The sequence below is a fragment of the Corvus moneduloides genome, chromosome 1, assembly GCF_009650955.1.
Source record: "Corvus moneduloides isolate bCorMon1 chromosome 1, bCorMon1.pri, whole genome shotgun sequence".
NCBI lineage: Eukaryota > Metazoa > Chordata > Aves > Passeriformes > Corvidae > Corvus > Corvus moneduloides.
The window spans coordinates 53325641-53344422 of NC_045476.1; the positions used below are offsets into that span (position 1 = coordinate 53325641).

The window sequence follows — 18782 nt, forward strand, 5'->3', positions numbered from 1 at the left end:
CGCCCGAGGGCACAGCCAGCCCGGGTCCCCGCCCCGCAGCCCAGCGATGGGTCCCGCCCAGCGCACGGCGCTGTTACGAGAGAGGCTGGGCTCCTCCTCCTTCTCCTCCTCTTCCTCTCTGCCCCGCCGCCGGGATGCCGAAGCTTAGCAAGGAGGCCAAGCAGCGGCTACAGCAGCTCTTCAAGGGCGGCCAGTTCGCCATCCGCTGGGGCTTCATCCCCGTAGTGCTCTATCTCGGTCAGTGCCGGGCGGGGGACGCGCGGGGGTCCTCGGCGGCCATTGCCGAGGCCGGGTCTGGGGCGGCCGGGTCCCATGGCCGCTCTCCGCCCCCCCGGCCCGTCCGGGCGCTGCCGGGGAGCGGGGGGGCCGAGGGAAGGGCCCGGGCGAGCAGGGCCGCCCCGCCGCGCTCCCCCCGCCGCCCGGCCCCCGCGGCCATCGCCGCGCATGTGCGGAAGGGAGGGCGCGGTTGCCCTTGGCAGAACTGCGAGACGGGGAGGCTTTTTGTTATTGTTGGGGTTTTTGTTTGTGTGTTTGTATGTTTTTGTTTGTTTGTTTGTTTTCCTTTCTTTGTAAGAAAGTAGCATGTGACCCTCCCACTCGGCCCTAGCGAGGCCACATCTGGAGTCGAGTTCTGGGCTCGTCAGTACAGGAAAGACGAGGAGCTGCTGGAGAGGGTCCAGCACAGGGCCACGAAGATGATTAAGGGACTGAAGCATCTCTCTTATGGGGAGAGACTGCGGAAGCTGGGCCGGTTTAGTCCAGAGAAGAGTAGAGAAGACTGGGAGGGGATCTCATTAAAGCATACAAATAACTCAAACGCAGGTGCCAGCCAAGAGGTTGGTGCCAGCCTCTTAAGTGGTGCCCAGCAACAAGATGAGGAGCAGTGGCTATAAACCATAGCACAAGAAGTTTCACCTTAACATGAGGAAGAACTACTTTGCGTTGAGAGTGGCAGAGCACTGGAACAGGCTGCCCAGGGAGGTCGTGGAGTTTCCCTCTTTGGAGACATTCCAAACGCACCTGGATGAATTCCTGTGTAACCTGCTGTAGGTGATCCTTCCTTGGCAGGGGGGTTGGATTAGAGGATCTCCAGATGTCCCTTTCAACCCTAACAATTCTGTGGTTCTGTAATAAAGAGTTTTTTGCTCTTTTTCTTGCCTGGAGGCCAATCCTGTGTGAGGGCCCCTCTGGGGAGTGGGCAGAGCACCGAAGCGGCCGAACAGCAAATGGGGCTGCGATTTCACCCTGTGTCAGGGACTGCCTGCTGTAGAAGTCAGGGCTGTGCTTTTTGCACCAGGGAGTCTGTGGTGAGGAGAACGCTGAGAGCATTGCTTTGTGGCACCGAGGGCATTGCCATCCTCTAGAGGGCTGAGGTTGAATTTGCAGCAACGTACAGGTCACAGTCTCTCTCCCACCAAAAATGATGTGGCTCCTGTTTCCAAGCTGCGTTGGAACGTTAAGGGGATGCCTTGATGTTTTGCCTGGTGCCCGGGATATATTTTGCTTTCTGTCACTGGGCTGGCCAGGCATCACTACTACACGGTAGTTCTCCTGCTGAGTTAGAGCTGGATGCCATCAGCTGTCCTTGTTAAAGAGCTTGGCCCACTTAAAACAGGCACATGTGCCACAGGCCTGACACTTTCATTCACTTCTTTTATGATGGGGGGCCCAGGAAGGCCGATCCCTGCAATTCATCTGGCTTACTTTCTGCCCAAGCTGTCGGGCCTTTTGGGAAAAGCACCTAAACCAGGCAGGCATCTCTGCATTGCATGCAAACATGAAGGAGGGCTGGGAGCTTGATGTGTTTATGGTCAAATCTGATAGGTTGTTTTGATTAATTGAGGGGAATGCAGTGTCCAGTTTGAAGGGCTTTGGCTGTTTATAGACAGCAACCAGGGAAACGTTTGTCTCTTCAGCTGTTACAGAAGTGCTTTAACAACAACTACAAGCAAAAGAAGTAACTTCAAAAACTATGGAAAAAACTAATTAGCATTATTAGGTCTGAACTTTAATTGCATTTCCATTTTTAGTTTATCAGTTATTTTAAATTAATAAGTTTTGGGTGGGAATTTCAGCAGTGTTTTGTGACCTAATTTGTTGTTGAAATTTTGATTTTACTTCCGTGGCAGTGTCTGTGGATGTGGGAAAGATGCTCTTTGTTCTTAGTGACATCAGAGGACATGAAATAAGTTACTTCAAATTGTATAAAGCCACCTTACTATATTTACAGTGGTACTAACACCAGGGTGCCTAGTATATTTTTGTTATGTAGCAGTGAGAAATTTTAGTAACTAAACTAAAGTAGTTTAGGTTCCTATCTTTAGAAAATAAATGTGCTGTTCCACATCTGCATTGCCTTCTTAATAAATTTATCTGCAGTAATGAAAGTATAAGCAGATGGGAAGGGGATGTGCAGATGCTACCTCGTTTGCCATAGACATTTATTTGGAGGTGGCGTGTACCCAGAGTCTGCAGGATTGGAAGAACCTCTTCTCTACTGGGATTACTTTTGAATCTGGGAGGGACGGTGTGACCCCTGTGTGTATAAAATACATGCTAAACTAAACATAGGCAAGGAAATGGTCAGAAAATTTGAGCCTGTAACTTTCTCTGAAAGGCTTTCTAGCTCGGGGCATGTACAAGGAGCCCGGTATGTGAACGTGCAATTATAGGTCATTGGTGGGGTTTTGTTGTACTTTTTTAAGCTTGCTTTGAAGTGGCTACCCTGCTTTTAAGTCAGTAAATTAGACCAATGCAGTTTTGTTAAACCTGGTTTGCTTATTTAAAGATACTGGGGGTGAGGGGAGGAGCCAGAAACATTCACATGCATAGTGTGACTGCAATTTTAAGCTGTGTTGCTGGGCAGTATGGCAGCTAAAGAACTCAGGTCGGGATGTCTAATAGCATCAAATCACTCAAGGTTATCTTCAAAGAGCTTTTCCAGTGCATGTGAAATTAATGGAAGTTTTTCCATTAACCTTTGTGGCCTGTGTTTCAGGCAAGATGACATTAATTATTTATTTTCTGTAAATGAGGGAAATAATATATTTTTCATGAAACATTCACTTCTAGATAGCCAGTAGTGTTGAGTAGTGCCTGAATTGCATGATTCTGTTTCAAGACTTTTATTTTACAGTCCAGAGAGCAAAGATACTTCATACACTAAACCTTCATTTGCTTCCCTAGCATACATATACTTAATCGATTGGTTTATTTGAGTGATTGGCTGGAAATGAGCTCTTTGTAGTTAACTTTCATTTCATTTCCCTGGGCATTAGAAGACACCTTGTTTGTTTGCAAGCTTTAGTACTAAGTAACTTTTTCAAAAAAGTGCCAGTCAGAATAGAAGATTTGAAGTTTAATTGATTTAACATTTACCATTCTGCCATGCTAAATGGAGTGAACTGTTACTGAAATACTGCTTTTAAGTTCTGTGTCAGATGTCATTGGAGAATTGCCTGTTAGGCCTCAAGGTGCTCACTCTACACCAGTTACAGGCTCTCTCTTGGTAGAGCCCTGCCAGGTTGTGTTCCGAAAAACATTTAAAATCTGTGGGTTTGTGTGTGTAAAGTTATGTGTGTATTGATCTCTGGGACAGATGACTTCCTTGATCTCACACAGTTAGTAGACCCTGAATATTAAGTCAGGTAAAGATGCAGGTAAGACTTCTTGAAAAAAAAAAAAGTGTACACTTGTATTTATTTTCTTTGCTTTCTAACCCTCATAAGAATGGCAGTTTTTGTTCAGGTTAGTGCACAGCTTCACAAATCACAATTCTCTGTTCAGTAGTTTTCTTTTTTATTGCAATTTAATGGGCTGGAATATTTTGATAGAGATTTAACTATGTAGGAGTCTGCACATATTTATTTTTATGTATGTTTGTAATGTATGTTTCACTTCAGGTTTTAAAAGAGGTGCAGATCCTGGAATGCCTGAGCCAACTATCTGGAGGTATGTATTGGTTCCAGATGTACATAGAAACCCAGTGCAGATAGTTACTGGTGTGGGTGTTGTCTCCAGCCAGCAACAGTTGTGAATGATGCTTCCATCCCTTGTTTTTAATTGTTGTGGTTCTTGTTTCTTCAGAAATTCAAATGACAAATTGGCAAAGTTCTAGTTCTTGGGAAGGCCTTTCTCTTAATCTGGCATGGTTTTTAAGATACGGAGCTTCCTGTGTCTTTTGTGTGCTAGCTGCTCTTCTAATCTGTTGTAGAGCTAGTTTGTGCAAGTTTTGGCACTGAAGAATAACTTCTCAGCTTTCTAGAACAATTTAAACCAAAACCCAGTCTCCTTCTGCCTTTGCAAATGAAGGAATAGCACTTCATAACAGTTGCATGAAATAAAGGGTTATATCCTTCAATATTAGTCACTGACATGAAGCAAAGTGCATTTGGCTCATGTTGTCTCTTTCTTGTGGGGCTCTTTGTTATGCTGCAGTGTTATGGCATTAGTAATGCTTAAGTCATAGTGATATTTGAGTTTTATTGAAGGGCTTCCTTGGGTCAAACTAATTAAAGTTTTGAAGAAAGGGTGGGTCTTCTGTTTTTCAAGAAATACCTTTGATTACTGTGCAGGACCAGATATTCCTGAAACAAATAATTGATGGGCTGTATTGTTTGCAGTCATAGATTAATTCTTCTAGCTTCACATAGTTACAGTGTCTAGAAATCTCACTTTTAGGATTCCGTGATTCAGTAGAAAATATGGGAAAAGAAGTAGTAAGATCATATTACAATTTCAGTTGAATCTTCTGTTGTCTTAGTAACCAAATTGCTGCAGTTGTTTGCTTGTTCACAGTGTTTCTGTGATTAGCTTCGCTAGTAGTTTGAGACTGCTTTTTTTGGTGTGTATCTGTACCGTGTAAAATACATGTTTTGTACCAGAAAATATATGTATACATAGATACCCCAAGCAGATGTTTGGTCTAATCCAGAGCTTACAGATGCTCATTTTTGTGAGCGCATGTTGGTGCTCTGTAGGCTTAAATTTTACTTCAAAGTTGGCATTATTTCAGTGTTTTGGGAGCTAGCATTTATTCTGTGTGTTTATAGAGCTGTTCCTCCAGACTTGTGTTTTACAAATACCAATTTAAAGACGAGTACATGCTGCAAATCTGACTTTCATTTCCTCCCCCCTCCCCTTTCAGTCTACTTTGGGGATGAAGGCTGTGGTGGTCCTGTTCTAGACGCAGCTGATGGACAGAGTGTCAGAAGATGCGTACATTCCAGAGGATGAGGCCGACACTTAGACCAGCTGGCTCAATCAGCTTGCTAATGACATAGGTTGTACATACAACAAAATGAAGTTTATATGGACCTAACTTATTTCCATTACGGTGTAATTAAATAAATACAATTTGAATGGATGCACATTGTTTTTAAGTCTTTACATAAGTATCATGTAATAATTTATTACAGAGACCCATGGTGGGCGTTTTGGTTTTTTTGTGTTTTTTTCAAAATATGGTGGTATTCAAACCCCATGCTTATCTTTGTTAATGATTGTCTTTTGGGTAAAGATTCCTTTTTATCTTCACAGTAACCAGAAAATTGAGCTAAAGTTTTAAATACTTCAGTATTCTTCAAAGGTTCCTTGCCCAAGTGTTGGTAAGCCTCTGTGGCTGGTTACTGTGCTGATCCACTTGGGGTTTTTTTCCTCCTTGTTGGATTCTTTTATCTGTGGATACAGTAAGGATTGAGGGATGTGTATGTTTGTGTTTTCTAGCACAGTCACATACTAAAAAGTATAATTTTCTGCTAAACTGACCTTTAAATACTATCTATTTTTTCTGGGATATAAGATGGGGTGGGAGGACACAGCAGTTGAGTGCTCTGGGTCTATGTGTATACATTGCTCTAACTGTAAGAGGAAGTTTCTAATGTATAACTGAAGGAAGAAAACAAGTACACTAAACAAGGTATATGCTTCATTTTTATGCTGAAGTCTTGCTCTTTGGACCATGGTTGTTTTGGTTTCAGTTGGTTTTCTCTCTTCTAACACTGAAGTTCAAGCGCTAAAAAGGTGACTCCTTGGTTTCTGTTAAATAGAAGCTGTGTTGGGTAGTTTGCTCTCTCCCTTCCAGAACTGTGCAGGGTGGTTTGTATCTGTGGTGATTTTTAAAAAATAATGTTTATTGGCCCTGAATTGTCATTGCAACAAAGGTATTCTAGATTTTGGCATGGCCTTTTTTTTTTAACCCCACAGATTTTCAGGCAGTTTTTATATAAATTAAATGTTTAAGAATAGGAGATTCCTCAGTTTTTAATCTGCCATGAAAATTCATGATAAAATGTTACTATGTTTAAGGGCTGTGATTGGAAAAATAGAGAGAAATGAGCCAAGGGAGAAAACGTAAATTGAAAGACAAGAATTTGAAAGAAAAAAGTGAAAACATTTATGAGAGCTAGTGCAAACCAGCATGTTCCTTAAAATTCCATTAATCATGATAATCAAATGCCATGAAATACTGGCATGGCTAATGCTGATAGACTGCTTACAGTGGAACAGAGCAAGGACTGAACGCAGAACATTTTCTCATGACCGTATTTCCTTTTGTTAGTGCAGCCTTTTTAGTGCCTTTTCTCTTATGGTAATTTAAGATTAATGTAACTGCTCCTGTGTCTTAAATTATGAAGGGAATTAAAATTTTGATTCTTTTTCTTGACTGATACTAATGATAATAGTAATGAAATAATCTGTTGGTACTTGATAGTGGCTTTAATCATGATTAGGAACATTTTTCTTCTGTTGAATTTCATGCAGTAACCTGAAATACTCAGTACTAAGGGATACAGTATTCAGTGTGAAGTAACTTGTATTTCTCTGTCAGATTTTGCATTTCACAAGGGTGTACAATACCCAAAATGCAGCAGTGGGTAGATGGACCCAAACACCTGCAGAAGTGTATTTCATGTGCTCTGTTGTGTGTCTGACATTTGGGGATGTGGTTTGTGGGCCATAACCGCCACATGGTTGCTGTGGCTGCTTTCCAAGAATGATAATATTTGGCAAGAGGTAGAGAAATAGGGAAGCGTTTCCTCTTTCATTAAAAGTTTTACAAAAGCATGGCTATGTCAAGCACAGGCCACATTCTGTGACGTCTCCATGCTGAAAGTTTGTCTTAAAAATAGTTGCATTTCAGTTTTTTTTGCAACTTGGAATTACAATTATGGGATAAATATTGCTTATGCAATTCTTAAGCATATCGGGTAGGAAATTTCTGGTAATTCACTGCTACTCAAGTGTGTTTCAGGAAAGTCATTAGCATGGAACTCTTGGGTTTTTGAATTGAGGAGGAAAAAGTCTTTCATAGTACCTTCAAATCAGGTTAAATTGAATGCCAGTATGTAGTATAATGTTTGTATAATGTTTTATTTGTATGTCCAGACTTTCATTCCATATAATGCTCTTTCTGTAATTAAAAGGTGAGTGAAACTTCTCCTTAAGTAAACATTTATATTCTTCCCTGGGGAAAAAAGAATAGGTATTAATCATTAAGTCTTGGTAATTAATTGTAAGATAGCAAAAAAAAAAATTGGAGATTTTTTTTTCTTCAGGTTTAAAAATGAAGAAATCTTTGGTATGAGTGTTTTGAAGTTACTTCGCAGTTTTTGTCATTTTCACAAAACTTGGATGTGCTTGTAAGAGCAGATCAGTGGTTTGTGAAGTTGTACATTAAACAGATTCCTGTGTAAAATCTTAGTTCCCTTAAATATGGTCAGGAAGTATTCTAGTTTTAGCAAGACTGGTATTTTTTGGTGGTGCAAGGGAGAAGAGGGCAGGTCTGTGGAGTGAGGTGGAAGGACTCTCATGTTTGTCAAGGCTGGGGACTTAAATTGAGTGTTATTAATTTCAAGTGTTTTAATCTATGATTTTTTCCTTTCCATTTTTCTCCCAGTAGAACTTGAGAAAGTTTTATTTTACTGTCGGATGGGAGATGCTTAGAAAAGAATGTATATGAGTTCCCTGCTTGACTGTATTGAGCTCTGTCACTGAATCAGTGCCTTCTGCAGCCAAGTGCAGATTCTTTTCTGTGGTGGGTTTGTGATGCAGTCCTGTGAACTCTCAGTGTTGGAATAAAGTCAGTGAGTATAGTTTACTGAAAAATGAGCTGTGACTTCTACAGCTGAGCTCAAGGCTACAGTCTAGATGGGTTAAATAAAATCATTGGTGCCTTCTTGTGTTTGATGGCGGTTGTACTGACTTTTAAGGTATCCCGTTGATCTTAACCTGGAGATGAGGATTGTTTGGCTTTGTACTTTGGTGTCTTCAAAGTGGAGGTGGAGCGTGCTTGTGATTGCCTTAGTGTCAGGGAAATGCCAGCTGTCACTGGAGCCTGTTGTACCTGGTGACAACCAATTATGCAAGGGACCAAGGGGGAGTCTTGAGAGTTTGGTGGTTTTCTTGGTCTTGGTGTATGGACTGTGGATCTCCTGGTAGCAGGGTATAAAAAGAATGGTCAGTTTAGTGTCATCACTAAAGGGGAAAAAAGTCTGGTTTTCAGTATAATTTTGTTCTTAATAATTTAATCTACAAAGAAACCTACTTGTGTGCTCCATAAGCTCTTCAAGGCCTGGCCAGTTGTGAGGCAAAATTAAGGTGATAGGGAGTTTGTAACAGGTTTTTAATTCTGCTACAAATTCCTGGTGTAGACACGGCTGGTACAAAGTAACTGTGCTATATCTCACCACAGTTATAAAACAGAGGCTGTGTGATTTTATTTTTTCCTTGGATGAATTCATCAGCAAAGCTCCTATTAGCTGAACTATAACATTTAAACACGTAAACTGTGCAGATCAAATCAATGTTCAGAATTTTGTTGCAACAGGCCCATGTTGGTGAAGTATAAAACCTGTCCTTTGCTACTTTGTACAGCTGTCTTCCAAAATGGCTGTAGGTGACAAAGAGCTGCTTAAGATCTCATCTTCTTGCATTGTGTGGTAAATGAAACAGAGACCTGACATAATGGTTTTTTATCAGAAAAATTGCTACATCAAAGTATATATACCTTGGATATTTTTGGAAGTATTTTGTTACAGGCTTGGAATTTAAGCTATGATGATACTGATGATATTTGGAAATTAAAGCTCATTACATCTGTTTTCACCACAGGAGGAGAGACCACATCCTGTTAAATGTCATATGAGTAATTTAATTTTTACAAATAACCACTTAATTGCAATTTCTAAATACTTTTCCATGATGATGTGTGATGCAATAGCCATTTCTTGGTTAAGCTTGTGGGATACATACATTGTTTCTTGGTTATGCTTAAGTTAATTCAGGATTAGAGGATGAGTTAGATGGAGGGAATGTTTATCTGCTATGTGGAAAATTACATGGAAGGGCAAATCAAATCTCAGTGTTTTGATTCTGAAGGTGAATGTTTGTTTTTTTAAAACAGATTTTCTCAGGAAAGATTGAATCTTAAATTCTGGTCACCGAATAGAAATCCAGACTGCAGAATTTCTGTGGAGTGTTTTCTGATGACTGCCAAAGTCAGTCTTGAAAATATACCAGGACTCGGTTAAATATGTTTAGATTACAGAAATTGGTTGATAGTAATTCATGGAAGAAGTAGCACTTCAGGGTTGAAGCCTACAGAGGTTGCATTTTTTTGGGAACAAGGGGGTGGGTGGGTTTTGGTTTTCCTCTTATGAAGAAGAGGAAAGAAATTCACTGAGAGAGATCAGAAATTGTTATCTAATCATTTGACTTGAAAAGCAAGGACTTAGTCACAAAGTTTACTGTTACATAAATATATACATATAAATATATATATATATATATTTGCCAGCACTTCTTGACTGTGGTGTCTTTGATGGATACTACTGCATACTTACCTGTCCATCATTTTATCTTTTAAATTGAAATTAGAAAAGATTATTATTTACAAATAACAGTGGCAAACATAGGGGAAGTTTCCCATCAAGCTAAGCCAACCTAATGGCTCATTACTGCTGAAAAGTGATGCTGCTCCCATGCTTTACTGGTGGTGTAACCCTTCCATATCTTGTAGCATCAGTGTGGTTTTGCTAATCTCACCATCAGCTGTTAATAAAATCTGTGGAGGCACTAGAGATACAGGCAGTCTCTTTCAAGTAGCTGTTGTTCTTTCTAAATTTTTTCCAAACTTAGTGTTTACACCAGTGCAGTTTTAGTGTTTACACCAGTGCTGGGTAGGGGATGGTACTGCAGCCTGGGAAGTCAGTCAGGCTGAAATGTTTTCCACTTTTTTTTTTTTTTAGAAGTTTCTTACACAATAAAGTGTGGTTAAAAAATAGAAAAATGGTACTTCAGAGACTATCACTTAAAAAAAACCCCTCCTACTTTTTTATTAGATTACTTTAATACTAGCTTGCATTCTGTCTTTTTGGTTTTTTGGGGGGTTGTTTTGGTTTTTTTTCTCTCTTGTCCAGCATTCTGGTATTATGGCAGCTGCTCTTAGGGATATTTTGTTTCTCATCTTAAACACTTTCTGAATACTGTGGGCTTTTCTTGCATACTGTGTAATGTATGCATGCTTTTCAACATAGCTTTACCTTCTTCCTTCTTTGGGAATTCAAAAGCAGGATGAAGGGAGCTGGTTATCTGTTAAGCATTCCAAAATCTCAGTGTGGTGTTAACAACTAAGGATGAATGGAAATGTGGAGAAAGGCTAGCTGGGATGTGCAGGGCGAGGCTGGTCCTGTACAGCAGCAGCCAAAATGCTGCTTTGGTGGGTGATTTCCTATTAGGTAATTATTAGCAGGTCTTTTTTTGTTTGGGTTGTGTTAGGGGGGGTTTTTTGTTGTTGTTTTGGTTTTTTGAGTTTTCTTTGCTCAGTGAGTTGGCTGTTAGTTAGGAAGAGCTGTCTTCAATGGAAGTGTTGAGGTATCGTTGCTGAGTGTAGTCAGGACTGCTCACTCTTAATATTGTTCTGTTTTTTTTATGTGTTTGTGCTGGTCTGCCAACTAAAATAAATGCCTTTGTGTGTTTACTGGTGTAAAATGCTTTCTACACAGCAAACTGGAAAAAGGATGATAAATTGATTCATTTGAGAGGCCCTGTATCATGCTCAGCAGTGTTTAGGTCTCCTCTGACTTCATCTGAATTCCCCACTGCAAATATTTGTGTGCCAGAAGCACCAGTGAGTGTTGGTTTCAGCAAGTGGTGCTGATCCTGGGAGCAGTCCCTGAAGTTGCCACTGTGACAGGAGATTGATGGCCAGCAAGGCAGCTGCTGCATTGAAGGACCCTGAGAACTGTGGGTGGCTGTGGAGGACACACAGGTGAAATAATGGCAGCTCAGTGGCACCATCAGCGATAACTTTGTTCCAGGAAGGACTTGAAAGTTGACCTCCCTACCCAACAAATGGTAGTCTTTGCTCATCTTCTGCACCCTAAAATGTAGCAGCATTTACATGTTTACTAGAATTGCAGACAGCCTGAGGCAGCTATCAGCTAAAGGGTGCTGGTGGAACTGTCAGTGCTTGTCTGTCAGTTGCAAGGGATTTCAGCACTCCAATTCTTACACGATTTTTGGCATTTCAGGAGATCAGTGTGAGTTTGTTTAGATGCAGTGTACATAGTAACTAATGGTGATCTCAGGCAGCCACTCTACTGGGAGAAGTGAAACCAGGAGATGCTTTTCCTTTTGGTCAGTCTTTTTTTTTTTTTTTCCCCCCGCTCTGTGTTCTCACGTAGTAATTAGGTCCAGTGTGGGATCCACTTTGGGTCTTATAGCTGTTATTGGCATAATAAAGTTCTCTAACCAAATGGTCACTAAAAGAAAATCCCTGTGAATGTGAGCAGTGAAAAAGCTAAACCAGGCTTTCCTATGTTTCCTGGAGCATGTGCCAGCACAGTTAAAGTAGGATCTTATGTGCTCTTAGAAAACGCATTCACCACAGGCATCTTTAAAGGTCTCCTTGAGATCTCCTCATTCCTTCTCCAGACGTTGCTCAGCTTGAGATGGCAGTTTTACCATATTGGGCAAAGCAGTGGTTTGGTTTGTTTTGAGCATCTGAGATGTGAGCAGTGGGTGGACTGGTCACTCTTTTGGCATCCCCAGTGGTGGAATGCATATGTGGACAATCAGATCAGTCAGAGGAAGAGGAGAGTTTACTGACATCCACATTCCAAGGCCTGCCTTTCATCTCCGCATCTTCCCCACTGTGCCAGAAGAAAAAGTGAGGATAATTAATATTTTACCAATTTTAGGGACAAAGCTTGAGGGACTTCTGCTGCCTGCATCCCTGGTGTGGTCTGTGAATTCCTCTGAGTTTGGGTTTATGAGGTACCTGCACAGCTACAGTGCTGCAAATGATGCAGCCAAGGAAAGTTTCAGTGGTTTGGTACTCAGTCTTAAGTCCTGTTCTGGTTGTTTTGTTTTTTTTTTTTTTAATACAGTACTCAAGAATATGCATTCATGGTATGTTGCTTGTCCATACTAGTGAAATATAAAAGACAAATGCATGTTGCTGCATTGCTCAGCAGCCATATGTTGATTTATATTGCTTAAGGAAATAACCTAGATTTTATTTTTCTGCTTCTTGGGGTAGGGGCCAGAAATGTTTAAGGAAACTTGGAAAATTCCCCTGGATGATACCAAAAAAACTAATCAAAAGATAGTGTTCAGGTCAGAGTGGTTAATGTGGTTGTCTCACCCCTTTATTTGTTTAAAAAAGATTATTTGAGTTGTAAGAAGATCCTTACAAACAGTTTTATAGGGTGTTCCTTATTAAGTATAAGGGACATGTCCGTTTGTTTCTCAGGAGCATTGATGGATTTGTTTCTCAGGAACTTGTTCATTCTTAAGTGTCATTTTCAGTGCATCTGGTTCCTTCATATCCCATTTTAAGAATTATGTGGTAATCAAGTTGTCTGTATGTGTGTGCATATGTGCTATATAGATACCTGGCCTAATTATACAGATAAATTCTTGAAAGTGCTTATTCTGATAATTGCAGGTATTAAAAACTGGATATAATAGAGTGCCTTAGTCTTATTTAAAGTTCACACAGGTTATACAAGCTTTTTTTAAAAATCAGCTTTTATTTGCTCTAAAAATACAAGTAAGTCATAAATACCATCTCTCAAATTTATAAAAACATAAGTTATACAGCAATTTTTCTGGGTTCTGAAAATGTTTTTTTGTTGAATACATATTAAATAAGTTTATATTCTGAACAGTACCATTAGGAAATAAAATACGTCCTGTGTTTAAATTTTTTCTAAATATTGAAAATATAAATAAGAAATATTAAAAACTAATAAATATTTTAAATACAATAAATAAGTTCCTAGGAGGAAATGGGAATGTATATAGATGCAAACCATTGTTACTATTTCTGGTTCTTAAAACAGAACAACACTGTCGTCTGCCACATGGCAGATTTGTAACAAAAGGATTGTGCCTGAACTAAAACATTCAAGCACGGAAACTCCTGGTGTTTTGCAAATAGCGCACAGCCCTCACTGTCTTCTCCATAAATGAAGTAAAATCTCGGAGGATGAGCTGGATGGTGATTTTCTCTGTCCAGGCCCTAATGGACTTCAGCTTTGTGTGAAGGGATTCCTGGGTAGCTGCATCTGGGATGATCACTTCTTCGGGATTGATCACCTGTGAGAAAGACAATATTGGGGGGCCTTGGTTAAAACACTGTAACTGAGCCTGTTGGAGAGCATTGATTTGTATGTTCCCAGCCTGCTGCATATCCAGCCTTTCTGTACTGCAGACAGCAGCCCTGCCTGGGCCCTGTGCTTCCCTCCAGCCCTGCTTCTGTGGAGAGGTGTGAGTAGTGCTGATGCCTGCTATAATTGCTGTGTAGGTGTCCCTGGGCTACACTGTTTGTTCTGGGCGTCTCGGTCCAACAGGCTCTGAGCAGATCAGTACACCCCTCCTGCTCTCTGGCAGTCACGTGGTTGGTTAGGTGGGGACGTGCTGATCGTGGTTTGTCCTAACCTGTACCTGCTCCATCCTGAGTCATAAGGTGTTCGGCTGACATTGGAGTACTCTCACATTTTGTAGTAGATTAACAGTTTCCAAAGATGTCAGACTTGTTTAGCTGCCTCATTCTTACTTTCCAGGCATTTAGTCACATGTGAGACTAAGTGCCACCAACTTTCACTGATATGTGAGAGCGTAACTAAAAGATGAGTAAAAGGAGTTATTTATCTAATGCTGACTCACAGAACTGTGCACCCAGTACCTAAAGGCCTTTGGAGAACTTGTCCCAAGAACTGGGACTTCTGAAAATAGGAGTTACACACCCAAATCATAGAGCTGTTTTAGGTGATTTGGAGTCCAAAGTTCTACCAAGTATCTGCTTAATCCTGTGTTTAGGATCTCTCCTACCCTTTAACAAGTGACAAAAACATCCAAACCTCCTTCTGGAACATTTTTAGTGAAATATAAGAGATAAATATTCTTTCTATCGATACTACTTGGGAGTGGGTTCTGATCACACCCCCTTTTACTTGTATGCCCAGCTTCTTGTTGTGCTCTGTAAAAGTCTATCTGGATATCTAGACTGCTGGTGGATCTATCTAACCATAAGTGATGGATTCTGGCTTTGTTGTCCTTGCCTTAAATAGCAGATTTTTCTCTCACAAAGAAAAATTTCCAGCCTGAAGATCAAGGCTTTCTCTCAAAAACTCCATAGTTTCTACAAGTACAGGTTTTGCTTTTCATTACTATGTTTAATTCTGCCTGTTTGGATTACCTTGATTAAAAAAAAAATCTAAACCCCCACAAAAACCCTGCAAACTTAACCCAAAGAACCTAGTCTCAGTTATGAAACAAACTTTCTGCAAACTTGTGTATCAAGCTGGAAGCCAGTAATCAGTTGCTGTCTTAGGACTAGTATTCTCAGCTGGCAGAGTGTGAAAAAAAGCGGTTCAGCTTCCTTTCACATAAAGAATGATGGGCATAAGTAAATATGTTAGGAAAGGTATGGCAAACACACAACAGTCTTTTCACATGCCAAAAACTACCTTGAAGGAAATAATGCCCCAAGACTTCTGCAGTCCTTACCTGGGTGGTTTTTAATCAGGCAAATGGTTTACCCAAAGACAAAAGGGAGTGTTCATATTAAGGATTATTAATATGGGCAAATACTATAGGGATTGAGTGAATTTTTGAACTGTGATCTTTCAAAGCTCTCCAGAACATGAAAAATGTTTGTCAGAAATTAATAGCATTTTAGTTTACCAAATCAAAAGAGAAATGGGTATTTTTATGACAGATTTTTTACAAGCAAAATACGTGTTTTTCAGTAGGGAGCTGTCTGGTGTATTGACAGCAATACTGATATCTCAATATACCATACAGCTTGGCTTATGTGTTAGAGAGTTTTAAAGATCATTAATATTGTAAAAATATACATGTTTTTTAAATGTGGGCTTTTAAAAAAAATTACTGACTTCTACTTCTCACTGGGTTCCAACATTAGGAGGTACAGGCTGAATGGCAGTTCCACAATTAGAAACAAGCACCCTGAGAAATCTTATTTCTATCAGCCAGTTTAATATATTTATTGTTAAAACAATGATGCATTTGGTCGGTTTGGAAATTAGAAGAAACAACAGAAAGTAGGAAGAAGAGTTGTTTCTCTAAGAGAAGGAAACAAAACTTTGTAAAATCTCTGAGTCATGAGGGTAAGATCTGAGCATAAGGAACTGTCACCTGGTTTTTTTAAGGAACTGAAGCATAGCATCCTCTATTTCTGACTTCACATCAGTATTAAGCCCCCAAAATTATCAGAATGAATTTAAAACCAACTCACCATCTGCCTTATGGTACGTGCCAGGCGCTCTGTACTATAGGATAGCGATTCAACATTTTGGTTTTCACTAATAAAAGTTTCTTGTACGTATTTGAGGTATGTCTGAAATGTATAAAGTCCGCTGGAGATTGTTCTCAAGCATTTATCCTGCAATGAGAGAAAGGTGAGAAAGTCACTTAGAATTCGAAGTGCCTTGATCTCAATGCTGTGTGCAGGTTAGAAGATGATGCTTATGTAGTGTGGAGGTCTGGCCAACGCCAGCCGGAGCCGGCACAGATCTTTAGGTCAACTTCCACAGTTCTTTTGAGCAAGCAAAACCTGCCCCAAGAATACAGGATTAGACCAGAAAGGTTCCTTGCCTCATCGAAGCCGGCGAGCAGACACCCATCTTCCTTCGTCACCTTGGGGAGGCTGAGGTTGTTGTGGAGGAGCATTTCCATGCTGTTCGGGCAGATGGTGAACTTCTCGCACACCTGGGGAGAGACACGGAGAGGTTTGGTCGCACCTTGGCAGGAGGCAGCCGCGGCCGGGCCGGGCGTGTGAGCGTGTGCGAGCCCGCGGTGCGGCCGTACCCACCTCGTCCTGCAGCTGTGCCGCCCGGGCGTGCAGCAGCCGAGCCAGCAGCAGGCTCTGGGGCAGCGGCGCCCGCCGCGCCGCCGCCTCGTCCAGCTCGGCCTCCCCCGAGGAGTCTGCGCTGGGCAGCGGGGCGGCGGCGGCCCGCGGCACCAGCAGCAGCAGCAGCAGCGGCGGCGGCAGCAGCGCGGCGCGGAGGGCGGGCGGCCGGCGGCGGCCGGCGCGGGCACGGTCGCAGCCACAGTCCCGGGGAAACTTCATCGTGTGGCTTCTTCTGGGCTCCGGCCTCGGCCCCTTCTCGTCGGCGAGGCTGGCGGGTTGAGTGAGCTCTGGGCATCCCTGAACGTGTATTTATCGAGGGGGCTTCAAGATTATTCATGGCCTGGGAAACTCCGGCATGAGAACACGGGGGGTGTGTGCACGGAGCGCGCCCGGTTTGACAGAGCTGCTCGAGAGCCGGGATTGTGAAACGGGCCGGAGGGGGCAGCCGAAAGCGGCCGGTGGGAACATGAAGTAATCGTGCTCCGTAACTCCTTGAGGGCCGGGCTGCCCCCCGCACCCACCGCCGGCTCACCTGCCCCGCGGGGTCCCGGCCGGGGCTGGAGCCCCCCGGTCCAGCGGCCTCCGAGCCTGCCAGCTCCACAGAAACTCCTGGAAATCATACATACATACCTACCCATATACGCACATACCTTATATATGCTATATACTTCCGTGTATTTTAATATTTTAATGTGGTTTAATGTTTTATGAATTTTGTATTATGTATATCTTGGTATTTTAACTATTTTTATTATTTGTATGTGTGAAACTAAACACCCCTGTTTAGGTGCTGGGTGGTACAAGTTCTAAGTTGCCTCTTTCCCGGTGAGCTACTTGTGGGTAGAATTAAATACACCAAATGCTTTAAATGGACCAAAGCCAGTTCCTACGGGAGGGTAGCTGCAGGAAATGCCACGAAGTTCCCTGTTATCTGCTGCCTTATCTCTTTCTGCCTAGCTGGTAGGTGTTGGAGGAATTTTAACCTTTCAGAGGGACTCTTCACCCAGGGCAAGTGTGCCTGTTGGGGTCAATCTTGTAGAATGCAGACTGAGTCAAATTGTGGAAGGCATGCTGACATTGAACTTGTGGAATGTGTTGAACTGATTTTGGCCAAACTACCTTTTTTTTTTTTCTTTTCTTTTCTTTTCTTTTCTTTTCTTTTCTTTTCTTTTCTTTTCTTTTCTTTTCTTTTCTTTTCTTTTCTTTTCTTTTCTTTTCTTTTCTTTTCTTTTCTTTTCTTTTCTTTTTTTTTTTCTTTTTTTTTTTTGGTAGTATTAAATCGGTTATGTTTTCTCACATAAGGAAGACCAGAGTCTGCATTGGAAAGTGCTAACAGGAGGGTACAGAGTGGGGAGAACAAGAACATGGGGCATAAGAGAAGTGTTAGAGACAATACAGAAACTGAAAAAAGCCCCAGATACTTCTTCATTTTCTAAGAACAGCCTGGAAAGAGAGCCTCAGGAAGGAAGCAGGGTACTACTGTTTTTTATTTAATGTCTCTTTCTGCCAGTAGCAGAAAAGCAGCTGCAGTAATTTTGCCCAGTGGAGAGATATTAGAGCTGGAACGCAAGTGTGAGAGAGCGGTTTTCAACAGCAGCAATCCGTCTCTGCCCAGGTCCCTGGGTGCAGCAGAGGGGATATTGCCAGAACAGTATCTGCTGTAACGTCAGCTCTGCCTTACCAGGTCTGTGGTGTTAGGCATAGAAGAAAGCATGCCACTAGCAGTACGTTTGACTAGTATCAGTGAAAAGATCCAGCTGAAATCTGCTAAAGGATTAAAACAGCCAGACCAGATGAGCTCAAAGTCTGGTGTTTGCTTTTGGATAACCATCAGAGGCAGATACATCAGGGAGGGAACTCCTGCCTACCTCTTTTTCCACTTGCGATAGCACAGGGATGTACATGTCTCGGGGATTTCCTTCCGCTGCTGGGCGACTCATTGGCTGTTTTCCTGCAGACAAACTTTTCCTTTACCTAACCCAAGTGAAAATACTGTTCTTAAAATGACAAAAATTTGGTAGAAGGCTGTGTTTCCTTAATAATACCTTTCAGCAAGCATTCTGTAATTTAGTCTTGTCTGTAGCTCTGTAATTCGTAATTTTGTAAATTTACTTTATGAGTTGTCATTTTCTTATTGTGTCATAAAACTTTCTGTTCCTTAGCAATTTTCAGAGAATCTTTTTGTGCTGATCACTGTTACACAGCCTTGCTGATGTGTGTAGTTACATCTGCAGAGTGAAATAAAAGCAAATTCCCACTGTTCCCCATCTAAAAGTCTCTAAGCCTTCAGTTACTATTTTCTCATTTTGGAGTTTTGTTTACTTTTTTTTATGTGAATGTCCATGTGACTTTTCAGAAGTACAAAGTATACTTACATGCTCCAGTGAAAGGTGCTCATTAA

General features: G+C 41.5%; 2 protein-coding genes across 2 annotated transcripts; one reads left to right on the top strand and one right to left on the bottom strand.

Moving 5' to 3' along the window:
- The first annotated feature begins 40 nt into the window (after positions 1-40).
- Positions 41-5366, top strand: TOMM7 (translocase of outer mitochondrial membrane 7). Its single transcript, XM_032109865.1, has 3 exons — positions 41-237; positions 3903-3951; positions 5147-5366. The coding sequence occupies exons 1-3, from the start codon at positions 135-137 to the stop codon at positions 5160-5162; spliced, it is 168 nt and encodes a 55-aa protein (XP_031965756.1). The 5' UTR covers positions 41-134; the 3' UTR covers positions 5163-5366.
- Positions 5367-13301: 7935 nt separating this feature from the next.
- IL6 (interleukin 6) lies at positions 13302-16639 on the bottom strand. Its single transcript, XM_032109878.1, is given in 4 exon segments — positions 13302-13602; positions 15767-15913; positions 16126-16329; positions 16331-16639. Coding segments are annotated over 4 exon segments (813 nt in total). The 5' UTR covers positions 16601-16639; the 3' UTR covers positions 13302-13410.
- Between the last annotated feature and the right edge of the window lie 2143 nt (positions 16640-18782).

Excerpts from the sequence above, each read along its gene's own strand:
- TOMM7 (XM_032109865.1), top strand. The coding sequence starts at position 135 with ATGCCGAAGCTTAGCAAGGAGGCCAAGCAGCGGCTACAGCAGCTCTTC. Across the intron at positions 238-3,902 it reads CCCCGTAGTGCTCTATCTCG|GTTTTAAAAGAGGTGCAGAT; the intron begins GTCAGTGCCGGG and ends GTTTCACTTCAG.